At 42.3% G+C, this 12,742-nt stretch overlaps 1 protein-coding gene across 1 annotated transcript in view; it reads right to left on the bottom strand.

The window, feature by feature from the left end:
• Nucleotides 1–3,768: 3,768 nt before the first annotated feature.
• LOC306750082 (junction plakoglobin-like) overlaps nucleotides 3,769–12,742 on the bottom strand; it is a gene marked incomplete at both ends in the record, with an annotated part of 50,556 nt that continues 41,582 nt past the window's right edge. Inside the window, 6 exons of the mRNA XM_079233473.1 lie at nucleotides 3,769–3,905; nucleotides 7,584–7,626; nucleotides 9,073–9,194; nucleotides 9,659–9,809; nucleotides 10,305–10,424; nucleotides 11,197–11,349. Of these exons, the coding sequence (XP_079089599.1) occupies nucleotides 3,769–3,905; nucleotides 7,584–7,626; nucleotides 9,073–9,194; nucleotides 9,659–9,809; nucleotides 10,305–10,424; nucleotides 11,197–11,349 (726 nt within the window). The remainder of the gene's footprint in view (nucleotides 3,906–7,583; nucleotides 7,627–9,072; nucleotides 9,195–9,658; nucleotides 9,810–10,304; nucleotides 10,425–11,196; nucleotides 11,350–12,742) is intronic.

Here is a 12,742-nt window from a genome sequence, read left to right as displayed (position 1 = left end):
ATCAACATATTTATATGTTCCACCCATCCTCGTACACATGGTCATTTTCCATTACTATATGTGTAAGTACTGTTGTAAATTGACTCTGCAGTGTACTCCATGGTATCCACAACGCTGTGCACAAGCTGATTAGAGAGCTATGGTCCATTTCCACTGGAGATGTGTGAGTCCAACCAGGTATGACTGGAAAATCCCGAAATTCGTAATCCGAAAGTGTTTTGTAGTCCATTTCCTGTGGACATTGAACAAATTACGACTTGGTGAAAGTGAGGCTGGGACATGGTGGGATCTGTAGTCCAGTTCCTCGCCTCCAAATGGCCGGTGCAATCCAAATTGACTTGTAAAACCTGGATGTATTTTTTTTCTCAGTATGTAAAGGTGAAGAATATTTCAATGAGTACACAATACTACCATGCAAAAACCACACATGGACACCCTGGGACATGTGTACTATTCAAATACACAGAGGAGACATCTAAAAGACAGCAGCTGAAGGCCGGGTTACACGGGTAGCGTTTGGTAGCAATGGTGATCAGTAATGCCAATGCAAAATCTATTCTGTTCAATGCTGCATGGAAGAAAACATCTTAGAGTCGTTGATTATTTTGGAGTGAACGTTTCTGTGATGTCAGTAAAACCTTTGGTTAAACTGAGTTATAGTGAAGTTAATGTCAAGGAACTTCTTACGCTCAAATATTGATGCTTCCATTGAGGTATCCACAAAGAATCTCTGGATATCAAAACTAAAATTAACAGCCATTGCATCATTGACATCATACTTTACATCAATGTTGTGACATTGTAGTGAATTCCAATGCTCGCTAACTAATAAATCCTTTACAGATGGAATGATAAAACATTTAATAAGGATCATCAGCTGAGTTTGGTTGAGGCCCTCCTGCTTGCCATACGTCCCAAACTGTTAATGTTAAGCATTCTTGCCTATTTTCATTGCTTCAAAAAGTTACCTGTGTAACAATGCCTCAAACCTTCAGACACCGCACCCCCACAGAAAAACATTATAACAAAGTTACATATTTCATTTACAGCAACAATAAACCTCTTTTTAATAAGCAACCTCTTCCGATAGTTCTTGATTGCCAAATGGGATTTTTCTCCCACCCTTTTGGAAAGGCCTGGATCCCTTTGTGATTAAAAACTCCAATCTCTTTCTTCCTGCATCCATTCCTCCAGTCTCTTTTCCTGTGATTTGCTCATTCTCCCGGGCTTTTTGTTCAGCATTTCTGTCTTAGTATCCTGCAACAAAAAAGGCAAAACAATTCAAAGGGATTAGAAGAAATTGATGACATTTTGAAGTTCGGGGTGAAAGGCAACTCGCTTTGCTGTAGATTTCTAGACGACAATTCACCTTTCATGAACCATATATTTCATGCATCTTCAGTTCTGAGAGACAGCTGAGGAGTCACAGCCCTTTAACCTTAAAAGCCCCAAGGCATTTTTTAGGATTTAGCTCGAAATAGCATACCCAAACTAAAAAGGGTGTATCTCTGCAACCACAAGGGCTATTTGAATATTTCTGGTGTTATAATAAAGGCAACCCTTGTGAGCTTTTGGTCAGATGTGTAAATATTAGTATATATGTTGCTGGCTAAGGGTAAATAAAGAATGAAACACAGAACAAATAGAAGTTCCAGGTCCGCCTATAGAAAACAGCACTTTCAGGATGATTATCTCCTTGAAATGATGCTTCATTAAGCCTGAGGCTCTCCCACATCATAGCACAATATGTGAACAGTCTCTCTGCACTGTTTTCACTTGAAAAAGTGAAGCAGAACAAAGTCAGATTGGGTAAAGTACAGAGAGAATTCAGGCGAGGTTTCCAAAATTTGCATTTCGGCACATTTGCGCATATTTTCGCGCATCTGTGACATTTGAATTTTTTCATGTAGCAAACCTTATATTTCACTTTCATATGACTTATGGTGTTAAATAAACTTGTATCAGTGTGGATTTACTGGGGGAAATGCATTTTTTCAACAAAAATAAATAAAGTTTTTAAAATGTGCTGACTCAGCGATTTATGTTGCTGTGTTCTTTGGTTCGTATCTCGGTGATGCTTTGCAGCAGAGGGATTTGGTGAATAGATTTGGAATCTGTGTGGAATTGTCTTGCTTTTTGCTATTTGTATTTTTCTGATAGCAGCAAGCTACGGGCTGCTAGTTCTGGAAACATGCAGAGTGGGCTGACTCGTGACAAAATTATAACTATTTTATTTTAATAATTATTTTAGTTGGTGTTTGAGTTGTGTTGAAATGGCTGACTAATTATTGTAGCCCAGGTTCTCTTGTTTAATTTGATGTGTAGCATCAATATATTTGTTCATGATTATTGTAATGTTTTACACAGTTTAATTAAAATTAAAAAAAAGGACCCATATAGGTCCATTCGGGGCTCCTCTGCAGGGTAGTTCACACAGAGGGTCACGTCCGGCCACATGGCTGCTACGTGTTCTGTTAGTTAAATGCCTGTGACTCCCCAGCAGGCGGTCAGAGCTAGAGAGGCTTTTCTGAGGAGAGGCTCGACGGCTTAAAGAATGCAGCCTGGACAGAGCGACACAAGAGGAAATAAATGCGATTGCTGCACATTTTCAGAGGATGATATACCTATGACAGGTATTTCTCACAGCAGCATACAATTACCTTATTGCTTTGACCAACACCCATTTAACTCTGCCGTTATGTCGCGGGTCAAATTGACCCATTTCGAAGTTTGAAAATCTAGGAAAAATATTTGAAAGTTTCATACAGAAAATATTTCTGTATGAAACTTCTTCTGCTTGCCTTAATTAGTGCAATCAACGTAAAACAATTAACACACTCTCATACACACACACACACACACACACACACACACACACACCTGTTGACAGCCCCATATATAAAGTTGTACACATTTCAATGAACACTTTGAATGAACAGTATCAGAGCACAAGTTCTCGTGGCCGTACCATCCTGAGAAACCACAGCACTGACAAAGGAAAGAGCTCATGCCATGGAGAACACAGGTTCTACCAAATCAGGCTTGTTATTGGCTATGAGCCTGTACTTTATCTTCCGGTACTTCTGGTATGGATGTCTGTCTGTAGCCCTAAAGTCACAAATGTTACAACAACTAAACATTTGTTCAAAGATTGTTGGACAACCACTTCAGGAGCTGTATGCTTCCACGTATGACAACAGCATGCTGAGGTTGGCAAAAAACATCACCTCAAACACTAATCATGTTTTGTATAGTGAATACAGGTTATTGCCCTCAGGAAGGAGATACGAGGTTCCACTTTTCAAGAAGGTTAGTCCTTTGTCCATCAATCGACTTTGATGCTAAACCGGAGATAGGCGGAGTGGTGGACAATGTGCTCTCGACTATCTGTACCCATGTATGTAAATTTGTTGTGTTTCAATGTGTCATGTCAATGTGTGTAATTCATGTTTTCTGTTTAAACATGCAACGGCTGCTGGGTCGCAAGACAAATTTCAGCACCAGCTGACGAATAAAGTTCATATCATATCATACACATGCAGAGACAAGAAACTGCTATGTGTTCAAATCTAAAAATGTTACCACTTGATTTATTATATTATTATGTGTGAGAAGTACAACATAAATACACCTTATTATTGCTGTCGTTATTGTTATCATCTTTATAATTATTAGTATTATAATTATTATCACTGGTATTATTGGAGGAAAACTCCAACACATCGCTGTGTGTGTGTGTGTGTGTGTGTGTGTGTGTGTGTTTACCTGTTAGAGTGGTTCAGGGTATGCCTGTCTTGGGTCGTAGGTCATATCAGGGATGTAGGCTTCATGGAGGTCAGGGTCTAGCTGCAGGCGGTCCAGAGGCAGATCAGAGTATCCATAGGGGGGGTAAGAGCCATCGAGCTCTGCAGCACAGACACAGGAGCACAGACAGATCAGTCAAATGCATGTTACAGACCACTCCCCACAGCATACTGGTGACATGTGTATGTTCCATGTTTTGTGAAGGAGGTAAGATGTGACAGTTGCCGCAACTAAATCATTCACTCCCTAAAAAAACATATATTGTTGTTTTTTTATGCTGCATTTGTGACACTAGAGGTGTTCTCTGCTGAATCCTCCTCATGGTGCACAGGATGAGACGTCTCCATGTCTACACTCAGCTCCGTGGAGGTGTAGCACGAGAACCCAGGGAGGACTTTATATATATATATATATATATATATATATATATATATATATATATATATATACGTAAATGCATGGGGAGTGTAAGCTGCCATTTTCCTCCTCAAAGTAAACTTGTGTGCCGACTAAAACCTTCTGCACATACATGAACAACAAACTCTGGTTCCGCTTAGTCAAGGCCAAGGAGGACAGAACCCTGTAGAACCAGGTTAGGAGAACCATGACAACGGAGATCAGAGGAGCCAATAGCGTCGGTGTGGAGGGGCCAGCTGGGGATTCATTGTGAAAGATACTGAGTATTTTCTCATTTAATTAAGGTTTTCTGATGCATTTGAGTCTGTAAATGCTTGTCATTATCCATTTAGAGAACCCTAACTTGATGGCAGGTTTAAGGCCCTTCAGCCTTGAGTTCACCTTTCAGAACCGGGAGTTCACCGCCTGGTGAATCCTGGTGATTGCCTGCGTTGTGAAGCATTCTTTAACATACAATGTAGAAAGCATCGGCTGAGGATGAACGAGTGGAGCATGAATGCAGGTTTTCATCAGGTGTAACTCAGACACATTACAGTGATGAATAAATCAGTTCATTTGGCTCCGACAACGACTACATCAAATCTGCCTCCCTGCTGCTGTGTGTGTGTGTGTGTGTGTGTGTGTGTGTGTGTGTGTGTGTGTGTGTGTGTGTGTGTGTGTGTGTGTGATGGTGGTTTAAGCGTCTGAAAAAAATAAATGATACCAGCTTTAAATAGGACCAATATGAGTTTATTCAACGCAATCACACACATACATACACACACACACACACACACACACACACACACACACACACACACACACACACACACACACACACACACACACACACACACACACACACACACACACACACACGGGATGAAGCATGAATTATCGCTGTGGAGATGGAGGGCTTTGCACACAGAGGAATCGAGAGGAGAATATGTTGTGGTGTTTGTTCCTTCACCTCCTGGTTCTTCTTCTCTGTTCTTTTCTCCTTTTTCAGTCGCTGCTCCTTCATTGTCTTCTTCCTCCTCTCCTCCATCCCTCTTCTCTCCTTGCCCCTCACTTCTTCCTGTAGTATGTTAACTACTTTTTTCCGAATCAAGGTTTTGGAGTCAGATTGGATAACTACATTTACCTAAGTATTGATTAAATATGTATCCGACACATTCAGATAAAAGCTGTCGCTGTATCTTTCACAGGCTTCTGTTGGTCCTGGTTCAAAATATGAGATTTGTAAAGTTAAATGATTGAGATTATATGAATAGTAGATGATGAAACAGTAATGACAGATTTTGATTTGTTAATATGCTTTATTTGAGCCTATCCATTAAAATCTGCTTCTATTAGCCCTGATGCCCACATTTATGACGCAGATGTCACTTTGATATTTGCTACTTATTTCACATTGTTATTTCTCAAATTTGTGTTAAGTCTCAGCCGTTAACAGCTCGTTCTAGTCATAAACCTGTAGCACATATTGTGTTTTGTTTCAGGCACTTGAGAATTGATGAAAATGATGAAAAGTCTCTCCAATGCAGTGATTTGGTATCAAAAGCTGGAGATCTCTGCAGGAAGTGACCTTTGGGGCGATTAGGTGTAAACTGCTCAGAAAGCTGTTTATAGTCTGAACTGACATCACCACACATGAAACCAGCTAAGTTAACTCTGCAGCTTCTCGTGTTTTGCTGCTGGATGCTTCTGTCTGGCCGTCCCACGTTTCCCAAGGCTGGTCCTGGTCCTGATCCTGGTCCTGATCCTGGTCCTGGTCCTGGTCCTGGTCCTGATCCTGGTCCTGGTCCTGATTCTGATCCTGGTCCTGATTCTGATCCTGATCCTGGTCCTGATCCTGATCCTGGTCCTGATCCTGGTCCTGGTCCTGGTCCTGATCCTGGTCCTGGTCCTGGTCCTGGTCCTGATCCTGATCCTGGCCAAAGGATCGGACACATCCTCCCAGTAGAGTTCACACCTATACTACGGAAGTGACTTGCTGCAGTCTGAATGGACACTGGTGTCACTGACATTATGACAGAGAGAAGAAAGAAGAAAGAAGAGAGAAGAAAGAAGAAAGAAGAAAGAAGAAAGAAGAGAGAAGAAAGAAGAAAGCCGCAAGGGGAGAAATGGCAATATGAAATGAAAATAGATTTTTTTCTGATATTGATCTCTCTCTTCTTTTCAGTCCTACATCTAACCATACATCCCTCCTGCCTACACACGCACACACACACACACACACACACACACACACACACACACACACACACACACACACACACACACACACACACACTATTTCTGTCTGTGAGATGAAGCCACATCTGCAGTAAATACAGTGGCAAGACAAACACACACACACACACACACACACACACACACACACACACACACACACACACACACACACACACACACACACACACACACACACTATTTCTGTCTGTGAGATGAAGCCACATCTGCAGTAAATACAGTGGGAAGACAAACTCACACACACACACACACACACACACACACACACACACACACACACACACACACACACACACACACACACACACACACACACACACAGCTTCATAGTCAAAGTCTATTCTGTCAACAGCAGGCAGCCTCCCTGCATGATGCCTCATGATGTGTGTGTGTGTTCTGCCCTGATGTTGAGGAGGTAGATAACAGGAATACTAATATCATCTCCCTGTACGTGAGCAGGCGGGGGATTGTTGTTGTGTCGACGTCCAGGTCTATGTTAACGTTGTGTTGTTGTGTGTTGTGTGTTGTTGTGTGTTGCGTGTCTGCTGCTGTGTGGGCCCCTGAGCGTCCTGTCTAATGGGCCTACATGGCTTGTTTGAGGCTCTCATAATATAATTGCGGTTGCTAGTAGCGGTAGCTTGGCTCTCTGCACATGGCAGTTTGTGCAGGAAGTCCAGTGAAGAGTCTCTCTGACCAATCAGTGGTCTGCATTGCTTTAGCTCCTCCTTCTAGTATCGGTACCAACATAATCTTTTGAAAACACACCTATTTTTAGGCCTCTGCTCCAAAATTGCATACCCAAACTAAAAAAGGTGCATCTCTGCAACCTCTAGGGCTATTTGAATACTTTTGGTGTTATAATAAAAGAGTATAATGTGAGCTGATGTGTAAATATCAGTCTATATGTTGCTGGTTATGAGTAAATGAAGAAGTGAATTATACAGTTTGTATAGCAATATCTGCCATAGAGCCCATATGGGCTCCACAGTTTAAGTTATAAGTAAGTCGTGCGACTCGGTTCAGATCACCAACATGTGTCCTGCTTCAGTGTGTATGATCCTAAAAAAACACACGTCGTGGTAAACATGTGTATTTGGGAGTATTTCCATGTAACTCAAAGTACTTACCATCAGCTAGGTATGTGTGCTCCAGAGGAGCTGCAGAGTGAGCCTGAGGAGGAAGAGACAACACAATCAATGCTTCTGGACAACGTGTGGAAACACAGCAACACAGAGAGACACGCACACACACACACACACACACACACACACACACACACACACACACACACACACGCACACACACACACACACCAACCTTGCCAACCAACTCTACTGCCCAAATAGAACATTCTTACAGACATCACTGAACTGTAATTGCTCACAGAGGAAAACACGAGTGGATGAAGAAGTGAACTTAGACAGTTTATAACTTTATAAACTCAGACAAATACATGAACTCCTTATTTAGACCAAACATTAAAGAAGGAAAAATAAACACACTCCATATTACCAATGCTAAATTGATAGTAAATCAAACTTAAGTGAATCATTAATTTACTGTTCAAATACATTTAATTATTATTATATTGAATTAACTTTTTTTTTCAAATGATAAGTTAACCTTTAAGAAATCAGAAAACATTATGGACTAGATATCTGAAACCCTTCTGTAAATAATTGTTTGTAAACTGTATATGAATATTATTTCATGGTTATTTTCAAGGTGCAACCAATGATTACAATCATTTGTTAAATGGTTAACACATGTGTTAATCATCTATAAACATTATTTAGATAGATCATCATTTGTCAATCGTTAATCATTGGTTTCTGGTCCATCTATCTATATAAATCACGCTCCACCTGAGCTCCGCCCCTAGCGCTCACGAGCCAATGATAGCCTGGCCTTCCAACAACACGTTTGATTGTGATGGAGAATAAACAAATCAAATGCAATGTGAGAATTAGGAAATGTTTCAGCGTGTCTAGAAAATGAAATGATCTGAATCCTGCTGAAGGAGTTCTGGGTACTTGAAGAGCCGAGAGATGAATGTGCTGTTAATCAGCTTCAGGATGAGAACGAGTAGAGATAACAGCTAAGAACAAGGTTATTTACACAGGAAGTGAAACAACAGTGACCATAAATACGAGTGTTATATACATATATAAAAGAAGCACCTATGTAGATAGATACAGTATATTGACCCCGGGAGTGTAAGCAAGGTTCTGTAGCGACATGAGAGTGAACCAGAAGAGAAAAAGGTCACTTTTATTCACTCAGTCTGTCGTTTAGGTTGCTGATGGAAGTGGCTGGAGAACATGTCGTGTGTGTGTGTGTGTGTGTGTGTGTGTGTGTGTGTGTGTGTGTGTGTGTGTTTGATGCACAGGTGAAGGTCACCAGAGCAGTTCCCTTGCTCTGAAACTTCTCTTGTTTAAGTAGTCTGTCAACTGCACATGGAGCCGATTATCTGGGAATAGCAGGTTGGAAATAGTTTTTGAGTTAATTAAGAATGTTTTAAATATTAGGTGCACTGGTGTATAATTATTAAAACGCATGTGATTGTGATCTAGGGGTCTCCTCTGGCTGTGTGTGTCGTGCAGCGTCTCTCCTCACCATCTCCCAGGCAGCGGGGTCGTGTTTGAAGAGCGAGTGCGTGAGCTCCACTGACACTCTCTTCCTGTAGTCGGAACTCTTGTCCTCCGAAATCCGGAACAGCACCGCTGCAGCGTAGGTGGCTGCAGACAGGCGACAACACGGCCATTTTGTAAACGGATCAGAAGGAAAAGGCCACGCCCTCATTTCCCCCAGCACATGAATCATGAGAATTTGATCATGAGAATTAACAGAATTTCTTATGGTATGGACTCTCCGCACAGGTCAGATCTGTGTGTGTATGTTCTGAAGAGTAAAGGTAGTGGATAGAGTCCCCATCCTAGCTCAATTAGCTGAATCAGGACCAGCCAATCAGACGACTGACATGGCTTCTTCTTTGACATGTGTCAGCTTCAGCGGAGTTGGAGGTCACATGTCTGCTCAGTCGGTTTCCATTGGACAGGTTAGTGTTGGAGAAAAGACTAACGGTAACATTACCGGAGATATAAACATCCAATAGACCGACACACCTTTGCATAGACCAGCACCCATTGGGCGATAGTTGTTGGGGGCGTGGCCATGCAGCAGGAACGAGGGCGGGACTTACCTATCCCCTCGTTGTTGGAGTGCAGCAGCTCCATCAGCGGCGCCGACGCTCCCTCTGCATCGATGAGCTCTGCAGACTGTTTGTCCAGAGCCAGCTCACACAGGACGCCCGCGGACACGCGCTTCACGTTCTCCACGTACGAGTACAGCAGCTGGACACACACACACACACACACACACACACACACACACACACAAACCTGTGATCTCAGACTCGCCGTGTATTTTTAACACAGGTTATTTACTTACTTTTTGTTAGTTTTCTGTCAAAAAATGTGGTCCTCTTCATATTCTTTACTATATTTCTTTACTAAACATTTTAAACATTGCATAATCTTTGCTCAATAAAACCAACTTATATCATCAGATTTAAATGTATATATTTAAATGTACGGCGTAAAGTGTTTAACTACATTAGGATCATTGCTCAGACATGTCAATGCAAACAATCATCATCTTCTTTATCCATTTTGCTTATTGGTTGTCTTCTAATCATCACAAATATCAGGTGTGGAATCTGCTAAATGTTTTCAAGCAATAGATAACTTCCCACCAATGGGAGCCAAGTTTCCTCCAAATGAGGGACTGCAGGGCCCCGGTGGGTCCCACCGGGGCCTTCAGGTTCCTGCAGCCTGACGAGAGCATACCTGTACAAACAGCGGTATGGTCTGCATGCTGGCAATCTCCCCTCTGTTCATGGGGTCCCGGGCCAGAATGTGCAGCGCTCCCGTGCAGCCCTCCACTATTTCCTCCATCCGAACACCGTCCTGGGGAACGGGGACAGAGAAGCGTCAAAGAAGGAGCCCTTCAAGGACCCGCTGAATGCACGACTATCCGACTGACTACAAGCTCGGCCCGATGGTGCGTTTGGCTAACCGAGCTAACGGCTAACATACAGCAGGCTGGTGCAGTCAGACTAGACGGGGGCAATGTGGTTTGTATTAAATCGCCGCAATCAGCTGTTAAACGAAACAGTAGGCGTAGGTACCAAATCCACGGCCCGCCACTGGTTCATACACATTGTGAACAATGGATCCAGGACTTTAAACCAAATTTCCATGAGCAAACATTTAGTGAAATCTGGGTGTAAACAGTAAATAGTGAGTAAATGTAGTATTTAAACTAACAATGAGAACACAAAGCATACAGTAAACCTTAAATGACTCAAATGAATGAGACAATAGTTTGATTAAAAGAATAAACATTTATATAGATGCCTGTATGTATGCCTGCTGATATTTTGAGCGTCTTTCTTTTAAAAGCGTATTAATTATTTCAAACTCACCGTAAATGAACGCCATGAACACATGAATATAACACATTTACATGACTTTTACTACACTTTTGGGATTTAATTTTTTTCAAGGACTTTTCCAGGCCTGGAAATAACCATTTTAAAATTCCATGACTTTTCCAGTTTTTTCATAACAACCCTGATATATATATATATATATATATATATATATATATATATATATATATATATATATATATATATGTATGTATATGTGTGTGTGTGTGTGTGTGTGTGGTCCACACCTGGTACGTCTGCTGTGCGGAGGAGGCGTGTCTCTGCGTGTCCTGGTGAGCCTTCAGCAGCAGGTTGACCAATCGTGGAATAGCGCCCGCCTCCCTCAGCGGCGCCTGATTGGCCGGGCACAGCGCCAGGTTCCGCATCAGCCCAACCGTAGCCTGCGGCAGAGGACGGAGATCAAAGATCCTTCTCGACGGGATCTATTTGGGTCAGCTTGAAAGGCGACGGCACATGTGCTGCCTCCAAATGACGGGCCGGTCCTTCAGCAGGCTGCACTGCGCTCCAGTCACGTGGAGCCTCACATTAGAGCCACATGCAGGAGTGATGAAGACCTCGCCACCTCTTTTACCTCTCAGTGCTGAGGAGGCAGCTGTAGCATACATATCTGAATGTGTCAAAGTCAGGTGAATAGGGTACGTGGACTTGTGGGCAGGCTGCAACCAAAACATGTGCATCTTATTAGGAGACGGATAATCTTCCCCAGTCAGAAAGGATCCTTCATCTGCCGACTGTGGTCATGCCAAACATCTCTTCCTCTGCCACTGCGTTCAGGTGTACTGCTACCACAGTAACGTGGAGTCTTTACAGAAGACAACACGTCAATGTATTGGTCTATTAGAAAAAGTCTAGTCATGATATCATATCATTTTAAACACTCCCTTATTGCCGCCCTCCTTCTCTCTCTGCCTCTCACCAGCCGTCTGTAAAGCTTCCTTATAGAGTCACATTGTCCATTTCTCCATTACACATCATTAAACTCCAATAGCTCAGTTCATTAATATAATCTGCCCGAGTTGGCAGGGCTGTGAGAGAGAGAGAGTGTGTGTGTGTGTGTGTGTGTGTGTGTGTGTGTGTGTGTGTGTGTGTGTGTGTGTGTGTGTGAGCGAGTGAGAGAGAGACAGGAACAAAATGGAAAGAGCTCATTTCACTCTACCAGGTAATAGAGTGACTAAGAGAGATGGAGTGCAGATGTAAAAGTACGAGTGTGAGTACATGGCTTTGTCAGTTTTTTAAATGAACCACACCAACAGTGAATGTGTCCACTAACAAGTCTTGTTGGTGTATCAAGGCTGACACTTCATCAGCACCATTGATGTGCAAAACCAATCCAGAGCACATGAGAGTTCATGGAGATGAAGGAACACATCTGGATTGACCCCGTGCTGAAATGAGTCCCCCAAAGTGCCCTATTGCCTCATGTTTGAGTAACATTTGATGACATTTGAAATGAAACTAAATATTTGGGTTTTCCAAGATGTGTGTCTTGAGAAGGAACCAGTGAGTCTGTGTCAGAGAGATCAGTAAAGTCATATTGAAACGATAACGGCAGATTGTGCTCCACCGGGCTAACATGCTGACATCAGCAGCTACAGTTCACCAGGTGCATCAAGCATACTAATAAAAGCATGAGGCATATTAATATTTGGTCCTGATGATGACGCCGGAGGAAAGGTTGAAGAATTGAATCCAATTCATCCTCTGGTGATCTTGAATTTCACAGCAATCCACCTGATAGTTGGTAACATTTAAAACCAAAGATGTCAACCCCAC

This window comes from Taurulus bubalis (assembly GCF_910589615.1).
Source record: "Taurulus bubalis genome assembly, chromosome: 17".
Classification (NCBI taxonomy): Eukaryota; Metazoa; Chordata; class Actinopteri; order Perciformes; family Cottidae; genus Taurulus; species Taurulus bubalis.
The sequence above is the reverse complement of the archived record's forward strand: the minus strand, read 5'-3'. Positions and strand labels throughout refer to the sequence as shown.